At 54.5% G+C, this 19785-nt stretch overlaps 1 protein-coding gene across 3 annotated transcripts; it reads right to left on the bottom strand.

Moving 5' to 3' along the window:
• Positions 1–168: 168 nt before the first annotated feature.
• On the bottom strand, positions 169–19170 carry FPGS (folylpolyglutamate synthase). 3 transcript variants are annotated; one of them, XM_059410762.1, is made up of 15 exons: positions 19070–19170; positions 7991–8119; positions 7838–7891; positions 7689–7753; positions 5748–5862; positions 5530–5610; positions 5365–5426; positions 5182–5284; positions 4860–4937; positions 4512–4659; positions 4317–4406; positions 3392–3542; positions 3130–3205; positions 2276–2342; positions 169–1076 (listed from the first exon to the last, which is right to left on the bottom strand). In XM_059410762.1, exons 1-15 carry the CDS (start codon positions 19088–19090, stop codon positions 664–666), a joined length of 1653 nt encoding a protein of 550 aa, XP_059266745.1. In that variant the 5' UTR covers positions 19091–19170; the 3' UTR covers positions 169–663. The 3 variants fall into 3 exon arrangements, with proteins under 3 accessions (XP_059266745.1, XP_059266744.1, XP_059266743.1); XM_059410761.1 differs by lacking the exon at positions 19070–19170 and adding an exon at positions 18766–18980; XM_059410760.1 differs by lacking the exon at positions 19070–19170 and adding an exon at positions 9302–9533.
• Positions 19171–19785: the final 615 nt, after the last annotated feature.

The raw sequence follows: 19785 nt of genomic DNA on the forward strand, positions 1-19785 counted from the left end.
TTGCTTCAGACAGGCCCCCTGAGGCTGGGGTGGGGGTGGGGGTTGCCGGGGAGGGGCTCGTCCCAGGCCCTACAGTCTGGGCTCCTACCCAGTCCAGTTCCCATGCCAGCTGCAGCCCTCACACCTGCATTTTGTGCTAAGGGAGCTAGAGATTAAGCTGCTCAAACATTTTGCCATTTCTTTTTGAAAAACTTAAAGGCTTTAATTGACTCCAGCCATCCTTGGTCTCTGGTGGGCCCCAGGCAGGAGCCCTCTCTTCCCCAGAAGGCCACTAAGAGGTAATCTATCAACCAGCACCCGGCAGGACCCCAGGCCTGGCCAGGCAGCTCACACGGTAAGCTGGGCCTGAGCCAGGACGCAGGCAGGGTAGCGAGGGAGGGGGGGCTGCATAGTTTGGCCTACTAGGACATTGGGACAACCAAGAAGCCCTCTGGCTGTCTTGGTCAGGAGGAGGGAGAGGCCCAAGGCACCCTAGGCTCAGACAAGAGGATGTCTCATCTCGGCCTCCCCGTTCTAGCCCTGGATCTTGCTGCCCAGAGCCCAGGACCCCGGGCCAGTCTGGACAGAATCAGAAAAGCAGATGACAAAAGGCACCTAACAAGAGTTCATGGTGAGCTGCAGGGCAGGCGTGGGAGACCCCCACTTCCAACCCCACTGCCTGGGCTACTGGGACAGGGAAGGGTCCAGCAGCTTCAGGACGCCACCCACCAGGTGCAGGCTGCCTGTGACCAGTACATGGACGGCGGCAGCCTCGCGGAGCACGCCCGCCCCACTGCCAGCCACAGGGTGGGCAAGGAGGCTCGGGGGGGGACTGGGTGGCTGAAAGACAGGGTCCCGGCCTTGGCTGATCCACTGCAGGGCATGGGAGATGCAGCTGAAGACGAGGGAGCCGGTGCTATGGGGGTGGCGTGGGCGGGAAGCCAGCAGCAAGGACGTGGGCTCATCACCCTGCTCCGGGCTGGTGCGGCTCCAGAGGTCTGGGCCGGCCGGCTCCTCATCCAGGTGGCTCCAGTGCTGTTGATGTGCAAGGCAGCGGAGCAACACCTGGTCCAGGGTCACCATGAAGTTCTGCTGGTCTGCCGGGCACAAGGGGAGGCACATCAGCTGGGGGGACGGGGTGGGGGAGGCACGCTGGGCGCACCTGCTCAAGACCAGGCCCTTTACATGCACCATCAGGCCTCACAGTGGGAAGTGCTGGGAGGAAGCGGAGACACAGACCGTCCCAGAGCTGGGGCAGGCAGGGCCAGGCAGCTTAGCTTGAAAGCGGGAGCTCTGGCCCGCTGAACACCTCCCCCAACCTTAGCCTTGCTGCCATCAACTGCAGGGCAGGATCCAGCACACGGGTGGGCCTAAGTGGAAATGTACGTTCCTGGACTCTCCCCAACAGTCTGCTGTGGGGCCTAGGGATCTGCATTTTCTTTTTTACACTATTTCAAATTTTTCTGAGCATGACCCACAGTAAAAAAAAAAAAAAAAATACCCTTTACGAGGGCAACTCAGTACTCACACAGGTGTATACAGGTGTCTGGGACAGTACCGTCACAAAACAGTACCTACCCTTCATGCAATGCACACATATATTTTCTATTTCATTTTAAAAATGCTGGTTTAGGGCATCTGGGTGGCTCAGACGGTTACGTGTCTGCCTTCAACCCAGGTCATGATCCAAGGAGCCTACGATCAAGTCCCCAATCGGCTCCCTGCTCAGCAGTGAATCTGCTTCTCCCTCTGCCCTTCCTACTCCCCCTGCTGTGCATTCTCTCTCTCTCCCTGACAGATAAAATCTTTTTAAAAAAAAAAGGAGGGGGGCGCTCCTGGATGGTTCAGTGGGTTAAAGCCTCTGCCTTTGGCTCAGATCATAATCCCAGGGTCCTAGGAACAAGCCTCACATCAGGCTCCCTGCTCAGCGGGGAGCCTGCTTCCTCCTCTCTCTCTGGCTGCCTCTCTGCCTACTTGTGATCTCTATCTGTCAAATAAATACAATCTTTAAAAATAGATAGATAAAAATGCTTGTTTATACCCACTAAATTGACTGTAAAGCCATCGGTGGGTAGCAGCCTGCATTTTGAAAACCGTTTTCCTCCAGTAATTCCGTTCCAGTACTGTGATCACGATCTCCACAACGTACCGAAGAGTATTTATCTATATGATAAAACAAATCTAGCTCCTACCCGGGGACCCCCTGTTCCAAAGCCCCCACTGTCCCCATCAGAGCAGTCCACTGAAGAGGCTTCTGCGCCCTGCTCGCTCCCAGAGGCCATGCCTGTCGCCTTACCTGCGTTGCTAGCAGATGACACCTCCGTCAGGTTAGGGCAGAAAACGGCATAGTCAAACTGACAGGGCTAAAGGCCAAGAGGGAAGACTTGGTGTCAGAGTCCAGAGAGGATGCCCCACCACCCCGACTTGCTCACCCCCCAACATCCCCATCTCTCGAGACGCCCCCACTCAGCTGGAGTGATGCTGTGTAAACCCAGCCATGGAACCTCAGCGGCTCATCTGCCTCAGTACACCCTGCAGGCCCGTGGCCTGGGCAGCACAGCCCACTGTACAGATGGGAACACTGAGGCTGGGGAAAGGGGATTCGCCTAAGATCACCCAGCTAAGGAGGAGGCCCCAGATCCAGGCTGGGGAAAGGCTTTGTCTGCCCTGTGAGAGAGATGAACAGCTTCAGCTTCCTGGTCTGTAAAATAGGAAATGATCCCTAGGAACTACTTCAGCCCTGACAGCCCAGGGCGCGCCTCAACGTCCCTGAGCAGAGAGGGGCCCCTTCAGGCTTTACAGCTCAGAGACTCCGCAAACCATCTCTGAAGTGCCCTTTCGTCTACAATCCTGTACTAGTGGCCGAAGGGGCAGGCTAAGCGAGTCCACAGCCCACACCTCACGCCCCTACCTGGTCCTGCTTTTAACTCGGCTTCATTCAGCCTGACCCCGCAGGATGAGGGCAGTGACCTACCTGGGTCTAAACCTCCTTATGTGCCCGGTCCCTTTATATGGAATCCTCAGTACCGTTCAGGGGAGCCCCATTTGAGTTGAAGAAACTAAGGTCCGGGGGTGAAGGCAGCTCTGGGGATCCCACGGCTAGAAACGGGGCTGGTGGGCCTCCCGCCCACCCCCGAGCTTGCCCCTCACCTGCAGCAGCTTCAGCAGGGCCTCGGAATCCCGGTTCCCAGTGGAGTTGAAAAGCAAGACGCGCACCTCACGGCCGCTAGGAGAGGGGCGGAGATGGGGGCGTGGTCAGAGAGGGCCCCGCCCCCTCCTCCCTCCAGAAACGGCCCTCCGCCCCCCTGGGTCCGTCCCAGCAGCTCCCCCCCCACCCCCCCACCCCCGCCCCGCGTCAGGCCCCTCGACGCCCGAAGCTCCGCCCCCGCACAGCCCCACCCCGGAAGCTCACCGGCTCGGCCTCTGGCTGCGGTACAGCGCCTGGCGGAACCAGCGCACACAGGCCTGCACGCTGCTCACGGTGTGCGCGCCGTCCAGGTACCAGGTGAGGGGCCCGCGCCGCAGTGTCTGCGTCCGGCCCAGCCACTCGGTGTCCCGAAGCCCTACAGGGGACAAGGCAGCCGGCTCCCACCCTAGTCCTCAACTCACACACACAGCCTGCCCGCCCGCCTAGCTGCTCTGCTCGGAGATTGCCCGCGCTGGGCCTTCCCAGCCGATGAGTCAAGCTGCCTGCCGCTCACTCTCACTGGGATGGCTCACTCTCACTGGGATCGGCTCTTGGGCGGCCTCCCCTGAGGGAGTCTTCCCAGCAGCCCTGAGAGGGGCAGCCCTGAGAGGGGACGTCCCTATCATATCTCAGTCTCCTATTCCATGTAGGCGGAAAGCCCTTAGCACAGAGAGATCAGGTCACACCCAAGCTTGCCAGGATGTGATCTGAGATCTGCCTGACTCAGGGCCGGCACACAGTGGGCACAAGGGAATCACTGGCCAGAGGGGTTTAGCTGCTATGAGCACCCACTGTGTGCTGAAAGCTCGGGGGGAAGCAAGAAGCCTGACAGTGGCTCCGTTCTCCAGACCTCATCGTCTCAGGCTGATGACAAGATCGCCAGGAACAGCAGCTACCACTGACTGGGCGCTACATCCCACAGGCCCTGGCCTCAGCCCCTCAGTGATGCCACCACACGGTGGGCCCTGTCATCACCACATTTGGCAGGTAGGAAAACTGAGGCTCCGTGTCCATGAACCCAAAGTCAGGGACGCTTACTGACTTCAGAGGCCTTTGTTCTGGGCACCATCTCCAACCGCCCCCTCCTCTCAAACAGGAAACTCAAAGAAACATCTGAGGGGTCCCGGCCAGGCAAGAAGGTCTGCCTCACCATGTCGCATGTGGGACGTGGGCTGGAACACGGGTGCCAGGGGCATCTGCCGCAAGACGCTGGGCCGAGACATCTTTAGCTCTCCGAGGCCTGAGGAACAAGGGTGGGAGGAGGGGCTGCTGTGTGGACGGAGTGTGCAGGGAACCTTCAGAGGCAGGCTCCATGTGCCCCCTCCCCATGCGCCCGCCCACCTACCCTGGTGGCCCTTTTGCTGCAGCCAGCAGCGAGCCAGCTGCAAGGCCAAGGCGGCGTTGGACCGCTGGTGCTCTCCCTCCAGGCCCAGGGTCAGCGGTGGCCCACCTTCCTCCAGGGCTTCGAGTGATGGGCACAGGTAGAGAGGACACTACCAAGGAGACGGGCAACAGCGGGTCAGGGGAACCCTCCCTGATGCTGTGGATCCTTCTGTCCTGCTCTGGGAACCACAGTGTGCTCCAGATGGCTGAGCAGTTGTCCCTTACTGCACAGATGGGCAAACTGAGGCCCAAAAGGAAGACGTGCCTGCCCAGTGGCTACCACCCCCAACCCCGGGGTCTCCAAACTCACGGAGATCTGCTGGGCACGGTCCCGCAGCACTGCCAGGGGACCGTCAGGCTGGAGCACCGTGAAGGCAGGGACGCCATGCTGCAAAGGAGGAGGAAGAGAGAGAGACAGATCGCTGCGGGTCCTCCGTCCCGGGGTCTGACAGCTCACTTCGCCTGCCCTCCAGAGGGGAGGGGCTTCTTGCTCCAGACCCCGCTGATGGCGGAGACCTTATCCTGAGTTAGAATACAGGTGACCCTGCCCCATCCCCACTTCCCTAAGCCTTGAGGGCCAGGGCCAGGCCCAGGGCTCCCATATATCTCCTTTCCCCAGGGCTGTCTGATACCTTGAAGATGCCCCCTTTCTGCCATGCGATCGCCTCCACTGTGTCCCCCAGAAGGCTGGTGTGGTCGATGCCAAGAGAGGAGATGCCACACACCACAGGCTTCCTGCAGGAGACAGAAAGGACCTGATGGTGCTGCCTGGGGCTCATGGCCGCCGTCGGTTCTCCCCAAGCAGTGGTTCTCACCTGATGATGTTGGTACAGTCGTAAGCGCCACCAATGCCCACTTCCACCACTGCTAGGTCCACCTGCAGAGGCACAGGAGGCACGTCAGGGGTCCTATTCCCCCAGCCTGCTGAGATTCCCCTCCCCACGGCCTCAGACACAGGACTCAGGGGAATGGGCACGTACCTTCTCTTGGAGGAAGATGTGGAAGGCCATGAGTGTGAGGAAGCGGAAGTAGGCGGGCATGGAGACACAGCTGCTGCTGTCCTGTGGACAAGAACATGTCAGAGCCCTGGGCCCTGCCGCTTCTGCTCTGGGGAGATGGGGTTCTGGGGCATACAGCCCCCTCTGGGTCTCTCCAGCGCCCCTACCCGGCCCCCGCACCGGCCCTCCTGCATGCGCACCTTGGTCTCCTCCAGCCGATGGTAGAGGTGCCAAAAGTGCTTGGTGAAGAGCTCGGGGCTTATGGGCTGCCCGTTGATGCGGATCCGCTCCCGCACCTGCACCAGGTGGGGAGAGCTGCCGGGAGACCTGTGGTCATCGGGACTCCCTTCCCGAGCCCCTCATGCCTGTCTTCAGAAACCCAGATCTGACCACGCCACTGCCCTGCTGACAGTCCTGTGACTTCCCTCCGGCCTTCAGCATCCCAGCTCCTCATCCAGCTTCCCACGTCCTGGTGGGGCTGAGGCACCAGCCTCTGTGCTTCACCTCTCCCACAGCCCCACAGGTCCCTGTGCCCTAGCCCCTCAGGCCTATTCATAGCTCCTCCAGGCTGCCCACCCCCCCAACTCCCTCCACATATCTCAACTGAGTTGGGCCCTCCTCCAGAAAGAAAGCCCTGCCCCTGCCTGGTACCCCAACAGGCTGATCAGGAATGTGCTCTGGGCTCCAACAGGCCCCTATGCTTTACCCATCACACACACATCAGTCACTCTGCCAACATCTGTCCCCGGACTGTCTTCCAGCCCTAGAGCGCAAGGTCCCATCTGTGTGCTAAAGATGCAAACCAGGCCAGCCCATGAGGCTACACGGGCCGAAGCCAAAGCCTGGGTTTTTAACCCAAAAAAATATTTTTCAAAACTAATTTTTGTTAAGTTTCATTATTTTTTAAAGTCATCTCCAGACCCAACGTGGAGCTTGAACTCACAACCTCAGAGATCAAGGGTCACAGGCTCCACCTACAGCACCAGCCAGGTCACCCCATCCCCAAAATTATTTTTGAGAGATTGTCAACTTGTGTTTGAATCCTCCAAGCCCCTCTCATAAGTCCTTCCCTACATTTTTTTTTTTAAGATTTTATTTATTTATTTGACAGACTGAGATCATAAGTAGGCAGAGAGAGAGGAAGGGAAGCAGGCTCCCTGCTTAGCAGAGAGCCTGATGTGGGGCTCGATCCCAGGACCCTGGCATCATGACCTGAGCCAAAGGCAGAGGCTTTAACCCACTGAGCCACCCTGGCGCCCCCATTTCTTTCTTTTGAACAAAGAACTGTGGAGAGAAATTACAGCCTGAAATGGCCTCAGTCAGCTGATTTCAGACAGTTCTAGAAGTACTTGATGGAACTGGCAAAATAAAAGGAGCAAAAATCCTAAGTCCCCCCATTGCAGGGACCAAACCCTGAGCACTTCACGACCACTGTGATCCCACTGCTTTACTGGTGAGCAGCTGAGGAGAGGCATGCGCAGCGCAGGAAAGAGGGCCCTACGTCTGGTTCACACGCCATCCTCTGGTGTGAGTTTGGGTGCCTGAGGCCAAGCACGAGGTGGCGAAGGGGCAGCTGACGCCAGCAGAACAGAAGGGACACCTCAACATGTGGACATCATAAACTACCTCAGCACTTAAGCCCTAACAAGCCAGATTTTCTGCTCCTCACGGCAAAGATGTCCGAGGTGATAAATATTTCTCTGTGATTTTAAAGCTGTACGTTGGGGCACCCGGCTGGCTCCATGGGTAGAGCGTGCAAAACTTGATTGTGGGATTGTGAATTCACGCCCCACGTTGCGTGTAGAGATTACTTAAAAATTTTTTTAAAAATCTTAAAAACATAAAAGCTGCACATGGAATCTAAGTTAATAAAAAAGATATCTGATGACTCAAGGTATGTACTTCATTTACACATTCCAGCTGCTGCCTCCCCATCCTGAATTCGTTTCATTACGAAAATTAAAAGCAGCCACAAATTTCGGGCAATATGTTAAAAGCCAATGGAATGGTTATCGAATCAATCAACATTAGGCAGAGAGAGAGGCAGCTGAGCTCCTGCGAGTTGGTTCCAGGTCACCCCCCACCACCATCCCCTCCACGCAGAAAGCTAGGAGATCCCACATTTCTCCACCCCTCCGTACCTAAAGAATCCTGTCTTCAGGCCATAGCTGCGGAGAATACGTTCAGTGAAGGCACAAGTGGAACCCTAGAAAGAAGAGATCTTGTTTGGGCTGGCCCCACCCTCCCACCCCATTAGGTGGATACCCTACCCCTGAGTCCGATCGCTCACCTTCCCCTTGGTCCCAGTGACGTGAATGATGTTCAGCTGGTCCAAGTCTTCCACCTGAAGACATACAGACAACCACCTCAGCCACAGACTCACAGGTGGGGATGCGGGGGCGGGGGGGGGGGGGGGGGCGAGAGCGGGCCACGCCCACCTTACCTGCAGCCCACTCCGGGCCAAGTACAGCTTCATCGCGTCCAGCTGCGTCTGAGGGTCACCCCGCTGGCGCTTCACCTGCTCCAGGTAGCCAGCATTGGTCTGCAGGGTGTTCAGTGTGCGCACAGCATCCTGGCAACCACAGTCCCCAGGGAGCAGGTTAGGACTCAGCAGCGGTCCACAGAAACAGAGGAACCCCGGGGCATCGGTGGTCAAGCCAGGGCACCGAGCCTACCAATGCTCGCCCTGGTGCCCCAGCATCGAGGTTAGGCACTAGTGAGAGAGAAATGGCATCTTCCCAGCTCTGGCAGAGATGGGAGCCTGGGGCAGTTCAGCCCCACCCAGGAGTGTTAGGCAAGCAGGTTACATGACTAACGGGAGAAGCCTTGCACCCTGTTCCGTTTGGGCTTCCCAGTCTTCAATCCCACACTGGGGCCTCTGTCCTCATTCCCCCCAATGACGTCCACAGCTATACTGGGCCCTAAATTGGGAGGGGGCTGTAAGGGGCTGCAGGAGAACCACAGAAGGTTGCGGTTTTAGATCTGGAGGAATTCAAACTAGAAATCCCTGGAGGCTTCCATGCCCAACCCTGAGGATGGGGTTCGGCAGCCTGACTCAAAAAAGAGCTGCTCAAAGCTTCCAGATGGGGAAGAGAAGGACGCTCCAAGGAAGAGGGGTCTCCCCGGGGTCGCCCAGCCAATGACCAGACACTCCTCAGGAGAGTCTGGGAGAGTGGACATGCTATTTATTTCCCCCAAGGGCCTCAATAGCTGGCTGGAGGACCCACACACATTAAACGGTGTCATCGGCCTGATAGGCAACAGTTGTGGTCTATGGAAACCCACCCCTACAACAGAGCCAGGTGGAAAGTTTATGTTTTCCAGATTCTTGCCCCTCACCAATACCCCCTGATTCCCGCCTGTCCCCAATTCCAGGCACTCGGATCTCTATCTCCTGAATCCCGGAGACTCCAACCCCAGAGACCAACTCTTTGATCTCTCAAATCTGAACTCCTGAAACTCTTTACCCCTCCCACACCCCAACCGCTAGTTGGGACCCTGAACCCCCTATCACTGGGCGCCCCTTCCCACTAAGGCGGGACACCTTAGCCTCAGAATTCCCAGAACCCGCGCGGCCCAGGCCCAACTTCCTGGTCTCTGTCCCCACCCCCGGGCTCCAGGATGTTCCCGCCCTCGAGTCCCCCACCGTCAGGCTCCCGGTCCACCCTAGCCTCAGGCCGCGGAGTCCGGACGCTGGGTGGCTCAGGCCCGGCACACGTGTCGTCTTACGACCGCCCATCTGCCCGCCGGATACCTGATACTCCATGCCGGGCTCCTGCGGCGCGGGCCACGCGCTCAACCCTCGCCGCGCCGTGACCCCGGTCGTGGCACCGCGCGAAGAAACTGCTGCCAGGAAGAGAGCGGCGCGCAGGTGGCAGCGTGCCTGCGACATAGTCCTACCGCCCGTTACCACTTGCTAGGCCCGGGCCGGAGACGCCCCGCCCCGCCCAGCCTCGCCTCGCCCCTGCCCTCCACCAATCAGCGCTACCCAGAGAATCGCCCGGAACCAATAAGAATCCGCGGGATGCCATATTTGTGAGGGGCAGGCCTCGGGGCGGGGCGGAGGGATTCGGCCTTGTTTGTGAGGGGTCCGGTCCCGGGGGCATTCTCTGCGCGCGCTCAGCGTCTCCCCGACCCGAGCACACCCCCAAAATTGTCCCAGTCTGCAACCCTCAGCCTGGGGGTCCGCCAGAACTAGCTCTGAGCAGGCAGAGAAGACAGAGCTAGCGTGCACTTGGATGGATGGAGGTCACTGAATTCAAGCCCGAAATGTCGCGGTTTAATGCAGAGACCGCAGGCTGCGGATATTCGGCCTCTGCACTTCTGAATCTGACTACCGGATTGCGAGGCAACAGACCCAAACCCAAGCACCTTCGCTTCTGGGGTCACTACCGTCCCTGGGCAGCCTGGAAGGCGTCCTGGAAGAAGCTACATTCTGGCAGAGGACTGGGGATGAGGCGCAGTCAGCGAGGTGGCTGGGCGGCTGGGCGGGGAAAGGTTTTCAGAGGGAGGGAACGCGGGGTGAAAAGCAAAGGCCTGAAGAGAGGGAGGGGTGACGAGGGTGGGGAGAGGGAGAGAGGAGAACCACTAGTCCAAGGGAACTGCACTTCCACCAGGTAGGGCCTACTCGCCCCAAAATGCCAGATCTAGCAGGACCTTGTAGCCTAAGAAATTTGGATTAAATTTGGACAATAGTAACATGGTCTTAGGAAAAAAAAAAAAAAATTTAAAGAGGAGCCTGCGTGGCTCAGTTGGTTAAGGGTCTATCTTCTCTTTGGCTCAGGTCGTGATCTGTGGGTCCTGGGACCGAGGGTCGCTTCCCTCCGCCTCTCTGCTCAGCAGAGTGCCAGCTTCTCCCCGCCCACCACCCCACACCCGCGCCGCTCCCCCTGCCTGTGCTCTTTCTCTCTCTCTCAAATAAATAAATAAAATCTTTAAAAAAAAAATGAATAAAGATGACAAGATCAGGTTTGCACTTTGGAAGATTTACTGTGTGGAGAACGAAGTGTAGAGCCAGGTCGGGGAGGAGACCGTAATCTACCCTAGCTATGGGTGCGGAGGACTCCGATTGGACTTTTTCCTGTCTTTGACCTTCTTGGCCCCAACTGCTAGCATGGAAAAAGTAGCATGGAGATTCCTTTTTTTTTTTTAATAACAAGGCATGCCTGTAATTTATTTTTCAGATTCCCTCTGCGGGATTAAAAACTCTCTTTCACATCGCATTGCCCTGCTCCCTGCTCCTGGTCCTCTTTTCCCTGTACTCATTCTTCTTTTTTTTTTTTTTTTTTTTTTTTTAGATTTTATTTATTTATTTGATAGAGATCACAAGTAGGCATAGAGGTAGGCAGAGAGAGGGGAAAGCAGGCTCCCTGCTGAGCAGAGAGCTGGATACAGGGTTCCATCCCAGGACTCTGGGATCATGACCTGAGCTGAAGGCAGAGGCTGTAACCCACTGAGCCACCCAGGCGCCCCTCCCTGTACTCATTCTTGAAGCATTTTTTTCATCTCCCCCATGGAGATCATTGCAATGCCCAAACAATTTCAGAATGCTGGGATTTTTATGACATTCTTTAAGCAAGTTAATCAAGATGTTGCATTCCTCAGTTAGCAAGTACAGAAATAAGAGAAAGCATCTTGAGGAGACGGTGAAGGAGCACAGCAGAGAAACCTGACTACTGGCCACACCAGGAAGACGGAAGTGACAGTCACCAATGAAGAATCCCCATCCAGAGGCCAGTGGCCTGGGCGCCAGGTAGGGGCAGCTCCTTGGGGCGGAGGCTCTCATGGCCCCCACACCTCACCTGACTAGGAGATTGCCTTTTTATAGGTCAGATGCCAGAAAGGTGTGCAGATATTTGGAGGCAGGGGTGAGGGGAGTGGGGGCAGGACCGGGGGTGGGGGGGTGGGGAGGGGAGATGTGCTACAAACAGCCCTCTAGGGAAGTCCCCACAGACAAAAGACAATCCTTCAAACAATTGATGGGATTCCAGAACCTCTCTCCCTTTTTCCCACCAGCACTGGGGGTAAATATTTATCAGAGATCGTTTGATTTTGAAATAAACATATGACATGTCGGAAAGATTCCATCACTGGCTGGACTTCTGCTCTTCACATCACTGCTGGGCACCCCAACCCTGGCCCCATGGGAAATAGGGAGGCGCTTCATTTCATAGTTTTCTTCTCCTTCATCATTGAAATGTTCTCTGTGCATAGGCATACACAGAATAACTGCATAAAAATGATCATAAAGTCTCTTTAAACGTTCTTCTTTGTGGGATCCTGGTGGCCTCAGTCCATAGAGCGCGCAAGTCTTGATATTGGGGTTATAATTTTGAGCCCCATGTTGGGTGTAGAGATTCCTTAAAAATCAAAATCTTTAAAAATAAAAAACAAATGTTTTTCTTTGGCTCACCCCTACCCCTCAACTTCCTCCTTTGGTGACATCCAGTTTTGCATCCCACAGTTTTCTAAGCACATGAGATGACAGACACATCTAGACATCTATAGGACTTTGTCGATGCCCATAACAATATTTTCTGCATCTTAACACTCTTAGTCAACAATAACCTTTTAAGGATCCCTCGAAGGTACTGACTTAGCAAATAGTTACGGAGCACTTCTCTGGGCCAGGCCCTGTTCTAAACACTTTCTATACAGTTGGTCATTAACTGAGCATGACCCTATAAGACAGGTACTAGTATTAACATCCTGCTCTGGGTCATTCCTCCAAGAATGAGACGGCAGGGAAAATGAGAGGGAGGAGGGAGACTCCCAGGTCAGCTTGGCTACATTCCTGAATCTTAACTAATCTCTTTATGCTCCAAAGAAAGAAGTTTGTGCCAATTTTCCCCGTCATGTCTTTTTGGGAGGGGGGAAGGGGGGGTACGCATTTGCAATCTTGAAAATCATTGAACTACTGACTTCAACTCCAGTTGGAAACAGAAACAGATGCACAAGCACGAAGACAAGTAGCAGCCCAGAAAATTCCAGGAGTCTACCTGGTTTCCTCCCAGTCGTGCAGGGAATTATAAGCCGAGACTGGGGTCTTGGCAAAGCCACCCAGTGGCCTTGTGCTGGTCATGTCACCTTTCCCCTGGGCTTCTGTTTATTCCATGGTCTCCAAGGACAATGTTCACATAGGCACGGACCCTGGGAAATTTGTAGGAGTCCTTTAAGGGGGCGGAGGTAGAATAGAGTTATCTTCTTTGTCTCATTAAAACTTTTTGTATTTTCATTTCGTTTTCAAATCCTAATATTGGGGGAGGGTGCACCTGGGTGGCTCAGCTGGTTAAATGTCTAACTCTTGATTTTAGCTCAAGACATGATCTCAGGGTTGTGAGATCCAGCCCCTCCACGGCCTCCACGCTGGGCAGGCAGCCTGCTCAAGATTCCCTCTCTCCTCCCTCTCCCTCTCTCCCTCTCCCCACCCCACGCACTCTCTAAAAAAAAGATTTTAAAAAACCAAAATAAAATAAGTCCTAAATTTGTTTGAATGGATAACACATCCTATGATTCAAACAGAAGTACAAAAAATGTACAATGGAAAGCTTCCCTCCCATGCCAGTTCCCAGCACCCTAATTCCCCTCTCCAAAAACAATCAGTTATGTTTCCCGTGATCCCTCCAGAGAGAACGTTATGCATTTGCAAGCAAAGTTAAAGATATAGAGATTTTGCTTTTAGATTGGCAGATAGCAGACTATATACACAAGTCTGTGTTGTATTTTTTCCATATACCTTTATATCCTGGACCTTATTTTAGACTGTGTTGGTACAGAAGAGCTGTCTCACTGGCTAATTTATGTTTTTGAAGCTGGGCAGTACTCCTTGGTGTGGAGGTATTACTACGGATTTAACCAGTCTCCTCCTGATGAACATTTAGGTTTCTAATATTTTTGTCATCACAAGCGATGTTGCAATGGGTAACATTTTGCCCTCATCATTTCTTCCATGTGTGAGCACATCTGATGGAAGAATTCCAGGAAGTGCAATTGCTGGGTCAAAGGTGACTGGCATTCAACGCCTTCATACATATTGTCACATACACATTGTCCTCCAAAAGGGTAGGTAGGATTAATTTCCACGCCCATGCCTGAGCATGCACGAGCCAGACATTTCCTCACCAACACAGATCTTAGCCAACTTTGATCTCTGCCAGTTGCATAGTTGGAAAAATGGATTCTCAAGGTATTTATCATTTGCATTTATTTTATTTGGAGGATGCTGCGCACTTTTTCTTATGTTTAAAAACCATTTGTAGGGGCGCCTGGGTGGCTCAGTGGGTTGAGGCCTCTGCCTTCAGCTCAGGTCATGGTCTCAGGGTCCTGGGATCAAGCCCCGCATCGGGCTCTCTGCTCAGCGGGGAGCCTGCTTCCCTTCCTCTCTCTCTGCCTGCCTCTCTGCCTACTTGTGATCTCTGTCTATCAAATAAATAAATAAATAAATCTTTAAAAAAAAAACAAAACCATTTGTATGTGTAATCTGCTAACCTCTTTTGTATCATTGCTCTTTCTTTTGAAAGCTGCAAATGTTCATAGAAGGAAACAGAAGTGTGTAAAGGAGAAAATCAAAGGCACCCTCATCCCACACCTGGAAACCAAATGTTGGGATTTTGATGCCAGCCTGTGTCAGTGTCCAGCCCCCGGAGGCAGATCTGCAGGTGTGTGTGGAGGGCAGTAAGAGCTGGGGATTCTACTTTACCCCCGCCCTCCTCAAGGGATGTCATCCATCCATCCCTCCATCCATGCACTCATTCCTCTCTATTCATTTATTCGCCTCTGTGCCACACCCTGGAGGCACTGGTGCTGGAGACACTGGCTTCTGGGGACAGATGACAAAGTCCTGCTTGCAGAAGGCCCTGTCCAAGGTAGGAAGACAATAAAGAAGGAAACTCAGAAAGGGAGATCCATATTTGCAAACCCTGATCACCCTGATCAGAGCCATCCTCACTGCTATAGAGGCAGGAGGCTGAGGCCACAGAGACAGCTTGGGGTCACACAGCAAGTCCACAAGGCCCCATGCTGGGCCCCAGGGTGGACTTTCTAAACTCAGATCTGCCTGAGTCCCTGCCCCCTCTCTTGGCCCATCATGCCTCCCAGATTAATAAAGCCCTTAAGCCTACTGTCACCTGGCTTCTACCGACCTCCCGCCTCATCCACCCCTGCGGGGCACCATCCCTGCAGCCGGTAAAGACTGTAGGAATTGCCTTGGTGTCTTCCACCTCCAAGCTTTTGCTCACATTTACCTTTGCCTGAAATGTCTTTCCCCTAGTCTTCTCCCCTTTGCTTTTTCAGGCTAACATTTATTAAACACTTATCCTTGTACTTGACTTTGCAATTTCTTTTCAAGTTCTTGAAAATTGTGTGAATTAGAAATTGACCCCCTTTTATAGGTGGAGAAATGGATGTTCGCCTGTTGTCAATGCACTGTGTGACCCTGAGCAGTTTGTTTGCCTTCTCTGATCCTGTCTGACTCTTGGTCACCTCCTTAGTAGGGAGAGAGCTGAAATTAGCTCTGTCCTAGCCCATAATTTCTGGGGATATCCATGGGTGGGTATTTCGCTGAGGACAAGAGTTTCCAAAGGCCACCATACTCCAGAGAGCCTGGACTAGAGGGCTCCAGCTGTCTCTTTCCCCCTTGTGGAGACCAAGGTAGGTTCAAGCTCATTGGCAGGTTTGTGATGAAGCCTGATGGCCACCCGGGGTTTTGACCCTCCGGTAAACATAAGGACTTCTCCACCACCGAATATCTATTTCCATCTAGTGACCTACAAGAAAACACTTTTCTGTAACTTGGGAAAGAAAACTTGCCTTAGATAGAATTCCATATCCTCCGTGGTGCGGCCGTATGAAATCCCCACCATGACTCTGGCTACTAAGGTGTTCATGGATTAAGTTTATCGGGAGGGCAACTGGGGCCTTAAAAACAGACCTTCCTCTGATTCTGCACTCCACTTTTAGACATGACCTTGAGGAAACAATTGGAACTGTGCTCAGAGCCCCACGCGCTGTGCGTGTCACCCTCCGACTTAGGTGGCAGGTTACAGTCCAAGGCTTGTTATGCCCCCCTTCCTGAAACACTTTGTTCTCTGGGCTCGCCTGATACTTCCCTCCCCGGTTCTACTTCTTCCTTCTTCTTGCTTGGCTGCACTGTCCCCCTGTCTCCACAGCATCCTCATGTTGGAAGGCCCAAGGCTCGTGCTTCTCTCTCTCCAAGGTCCCCGGTCTGGGATGATGTCTGACTTTCAAATGCCCTTCTTCACCGAGCTGCAGACATGAGCGGCCTCCTGACTTCTCCCCGCTGCTTGACCACAGCAGGCATCTTAAACTGGTCACATCCACAGCAGGTGTTCCCTTAGGGCTCTACCCTGAAACCAGCCAGGCCTCCCCAGCTTGAGATACAACTTCACCATCTGCCCAGCTGCTCTCACCTTCGGTTTCCCTCTCCCTTGCCCCCAAACCCTGCCCATCCACAGCCTCTCCAGCAGCCACAGACGTCCCTCCACGTCGCCACTGCTGGTCTGTCCTGCAGTCTTGCTGTTCCTCCTCTTTACCCCTACAAGCATTCTCTTGTCATTTTTAAAGATAATCAGATCTTGTCTCTCTTCTGCTGAAACCCCTCCGGTGAATTCCCATAACATTTAGGGTGATATCTAAACTTTCCAACTTAGCACCTCTTACTGTGACCCCCAGCCTTGCTGGCCTTCTCTGTGGTCCTCAGAAACACCCGCTCGCACCCATCACCCCACACCTAGTGAGCCCTTAGCATTAAAGGTACTTAAGTCATCCTCACAACAGCTTTTCCAGCACTGTGATTATCCTCATTGTACACATGGGAAACCGGGGCATAGAGTGGTTACTCAGCCAGCCGAAGGTGACACAGAGTGAATGCATGGACAGAGCCGCAGGGCCTTTGCACTGGTGGTTCCCTCTGCCTGAAATGCTCTTCCCCCAAAAGTTCCCAGGGCCAACTCCCCATCATCCCAGGTCTCTGCTCAGATGTCATCCTTTTGCTACATCCTGTTCCCCATCTGCCCTGGGGACACTGAGGCCCAGCAAGGGGCCACAGCTGACATGGCACCAGGTGTGGCTCCATGGATGTGCTTGGGATGTTCCTGGGGTTTCCCACTCATGGCCAAGAGGGGCCCTCAGAGGGCACCAGGTGTGTGGTGTGAGGCCTTACAGTGGGCCGGCCCACAGAGAGGCCAGTTTCAGTCTGGCCTCCTCCCCAGCGGCCTGAGTGCTCTTTGGGCTTCTCTGCTCAAACCTGTGGACAGCTGGATCGCCAACCTTCAGAGGGGGAGCATGTGTGCGGAACTTATTTTGGTTTTCAGTCCATTATCTCACCCTGCAACCATGACTGTCCTTATCACCGCCTTCTCGCCAACTGCTGGGCTGAGCCCATGCGACCGGGAAGGAACGGAGGACCAGAGGTGCAGAATCCCATGTGGACCTCACCAGCTGGCAAAGCGGAGCTGGGAGCGAGGATTTGGCTCAGTCCCAGCTCCATTTGATTCCAGCTGCTATTGATTTCTTTTTTTATTTTATTTTTTCTCTACACCCAAGGTGGGGTTCGAACTTAAAACCTCAAGATCAAGAGTCACAAACTTCACAGACTGAGTCTGCCAGGCGCCCCCAGTCACCTCTGATTTAGACCCGCTCATCAAGCTTGGGAATCCCTGTCTTTTTTTTTTTTTTTTTTTTTTTTTTGCATTGGTGACTTGGATTTTCTTAAGTAATAGTTAACATGAATTCTTTCTAAACATCAACCCTGTGCACCAATCTTTACGCACTGCTTCTGTTCCTGGACCCTTTCTCAGGGAGGCAGAAGAAGACCTACTAGGGAAAATAGCTCAGTCACTCACAGGGGTCTGTCATGTCAAGCCCCAGACTCCACCCCCTGGCCACCCCTGGACTCTGCCCCACCCCAGCCCTGTATCCTGTCAGGTGACTTGGTCATTTAATCAATGGGGCTCTGGCCTTGAGCTGGCTTTTACTTCAGAGGGAGGCTCCACTGCCTCGGGGAGCCAGGCAAAATGCCAGTACCCCACAGCCCTTGGGGTGTCCTCAGTTCTCTCTCTCCTGATGAGGGGACCCACACCGTGTGACCCTGGGAAAGTCACTTCTCCTCCCTAGGGTCCTGGCCTCTAAGGTAAGGGGACCTGGATGATCTCAAACCCTGGAATCTGGGGCCACCCCTCCTCATCTGCTGGGCAGAAGGTTCCGTGGGTCAGGGTGGTCTGGGGGAGAGCGGCCCCAGGAGATACTGACTGACGGCGGCCTTCCGGTTCTGGCCTGGCCTTCAGACTACAGTCCCAAGAGGGAAGCAGGTACTGACTTGCTGTGTGCACATTTTGCAGAGGAGAAAACTGAGGCTTGATAAGGCCAAGTCACTGGTGTAGCGCCTGTCGGTCCTGAACCTTGAGCTCCTCGCTCAGACTCCTGCGGTCCGGCCTGCTGTACCCCAGCTCTGGCCAGCATTTGCCAGAGCCAGACTGGACGGCCTGGGCCAGTCTCCTCACCTCTCTGAGCCCCATTTCCTCATCTGTAAAGCAGGGGTCATGGTCGTGCCCACCTCAGAGGTGTGGGATGAGGCAGAATGAGAGGGTGCTGGGCCGGGACCCCAGTGCAAACTCCAGATGGGCGTTAGAAGTCTTTAACGGGTTAGGTCCCTAACAGCCACTACCGCACCTTCGGGATCTACAAAAGGAAGAGCACATGGGCACAGGAGCAGCAGGTAGGAAGCCAGGGACCAGGACTGCCGTTATGACTATTATTATTATTATTTTAGTGGCGCTAACAACCCTTCCTGAGCAGTCAAGAGTTAAATCTGGTCAGATCAGTCTAGGAACCCTGTCCGCGGTGCCCAGAGCGCAGGAAGCCCCACGAGGGGCCTGGGCACCTCCCAGGCCTGTCCGGTTTTGCTCTGCAGACCCCTCCCCGAGAGCTCCCCCACCACCACAGTGGGCGGGCAGCTTTCCTGGAGCTGGCAGCTGGGTTAGAATGTGGAACTGAGGCCCGCAGGAGGGCCCCTGATCACCCCAAGCCCATAGAACCGGGTTTATCGATGACAAGGTTCGCCCTTGGGGCCCCGCCAAGTGTGGGGTTATCATTGTTGATGGCCTGTGGCCTCGAGGGATATTTACACAAACGTTATGCAGAAGAAAGAGATGGAAGCTTGGCAAGGCCAGCCACCTGCCCAAGGTCACCAAGCTCTCCTACCTGGAAGGAGGCAGTTTTAACGGAGAAAGTTCTCGTGGATGGGCCGGACTGCTCCATGGCTGCTATCCCCAACACCTTCTCAGCCCCTGTCCAGCAGGTTGCCAGGGACCTGGCCCCTTTCATCCCCTGGCTTCCCACACCCCAACAGGGCTGGGCACAAAGTGATTCATGGGTGAAGGCACCTTTGCCAAGCCTGCTCTGCCCGGGGTTAAGCTGGGCCAGAGAGAGCAGGGGGATATCGGGGTTTCCCTCTCCCTGCCCCTTGGCCCAGGGCCTCCCCCGTGCGCTGGGAGGACGGTCTTACCTGATAGGTGCCTGCTCTCATCCTGGGGATCGGCCGAGGGAGGGACTTCTCTGGTGAATCTCCCCAGTTAAATAACAGCCCGGAGATGGTTAAAGGTGAGGGAGCACTTGGGAAACTTCCAGACTTTGGGGCGGGGCTTCCCACAGAATAGGGTTGGCTTTATCTGGCCTCTCTTATCACAGCCCACCTCCCCTTACAGTTAGGGCCGTTTGTGTGTTGGCGGTGCCAGGCTGGGAGCCCAGGGCCTCGGGGCAGGACACCCTGGCACCCTTGACCTGAGGGGTCAGAGCCTGCTGAGGCTGTGTTTCACCAAACTGATGCGGTTCTGGAATAATGGGATTCAAATAAATAAAATCTTAAAAAACACACACATACACAATAGCAATGACCTTCAGTAATTATTCATTTTCTTAAAAAAAAATCTTATTTATTTATTTGACAGAGATCACAAGCGGGCAGAGAGGCAGGCAGAGAGAGGAGGGGAAGCAGGCTCCCTGCTGAGCAGAGAGCCCGATGCGGGGCTCGATCCCATGACCCTGAAACCATGACCCAAGAGCTGAAGGCAGAGGCTTTAACCCACTGAGCCACCCAGGGGCCCGTGGGCTTCAGGTTTAAAAGAAATTCTATTTTATTGACCTTTCCTCCTGTCTCAGCCTCCCTCAATTCTTTGGAGGGGACGGTGATGTTAGGGCTTTGAGAAACTGAGTTACGGGTCT

This window comes from Mustela nigripes, chromosome 9 (genome assembly GCF_022355385.1).
Source record: "Mustela nigripes isolate SB6536 chromosome 9, MUSNIG.SB6536, whole genome shotgun sequence".
NCBI lineage: Eukaryota > Metazoa > Chordata > Mammalia > Carnivora > Mustelidae > Mustela > Mustela nigripes.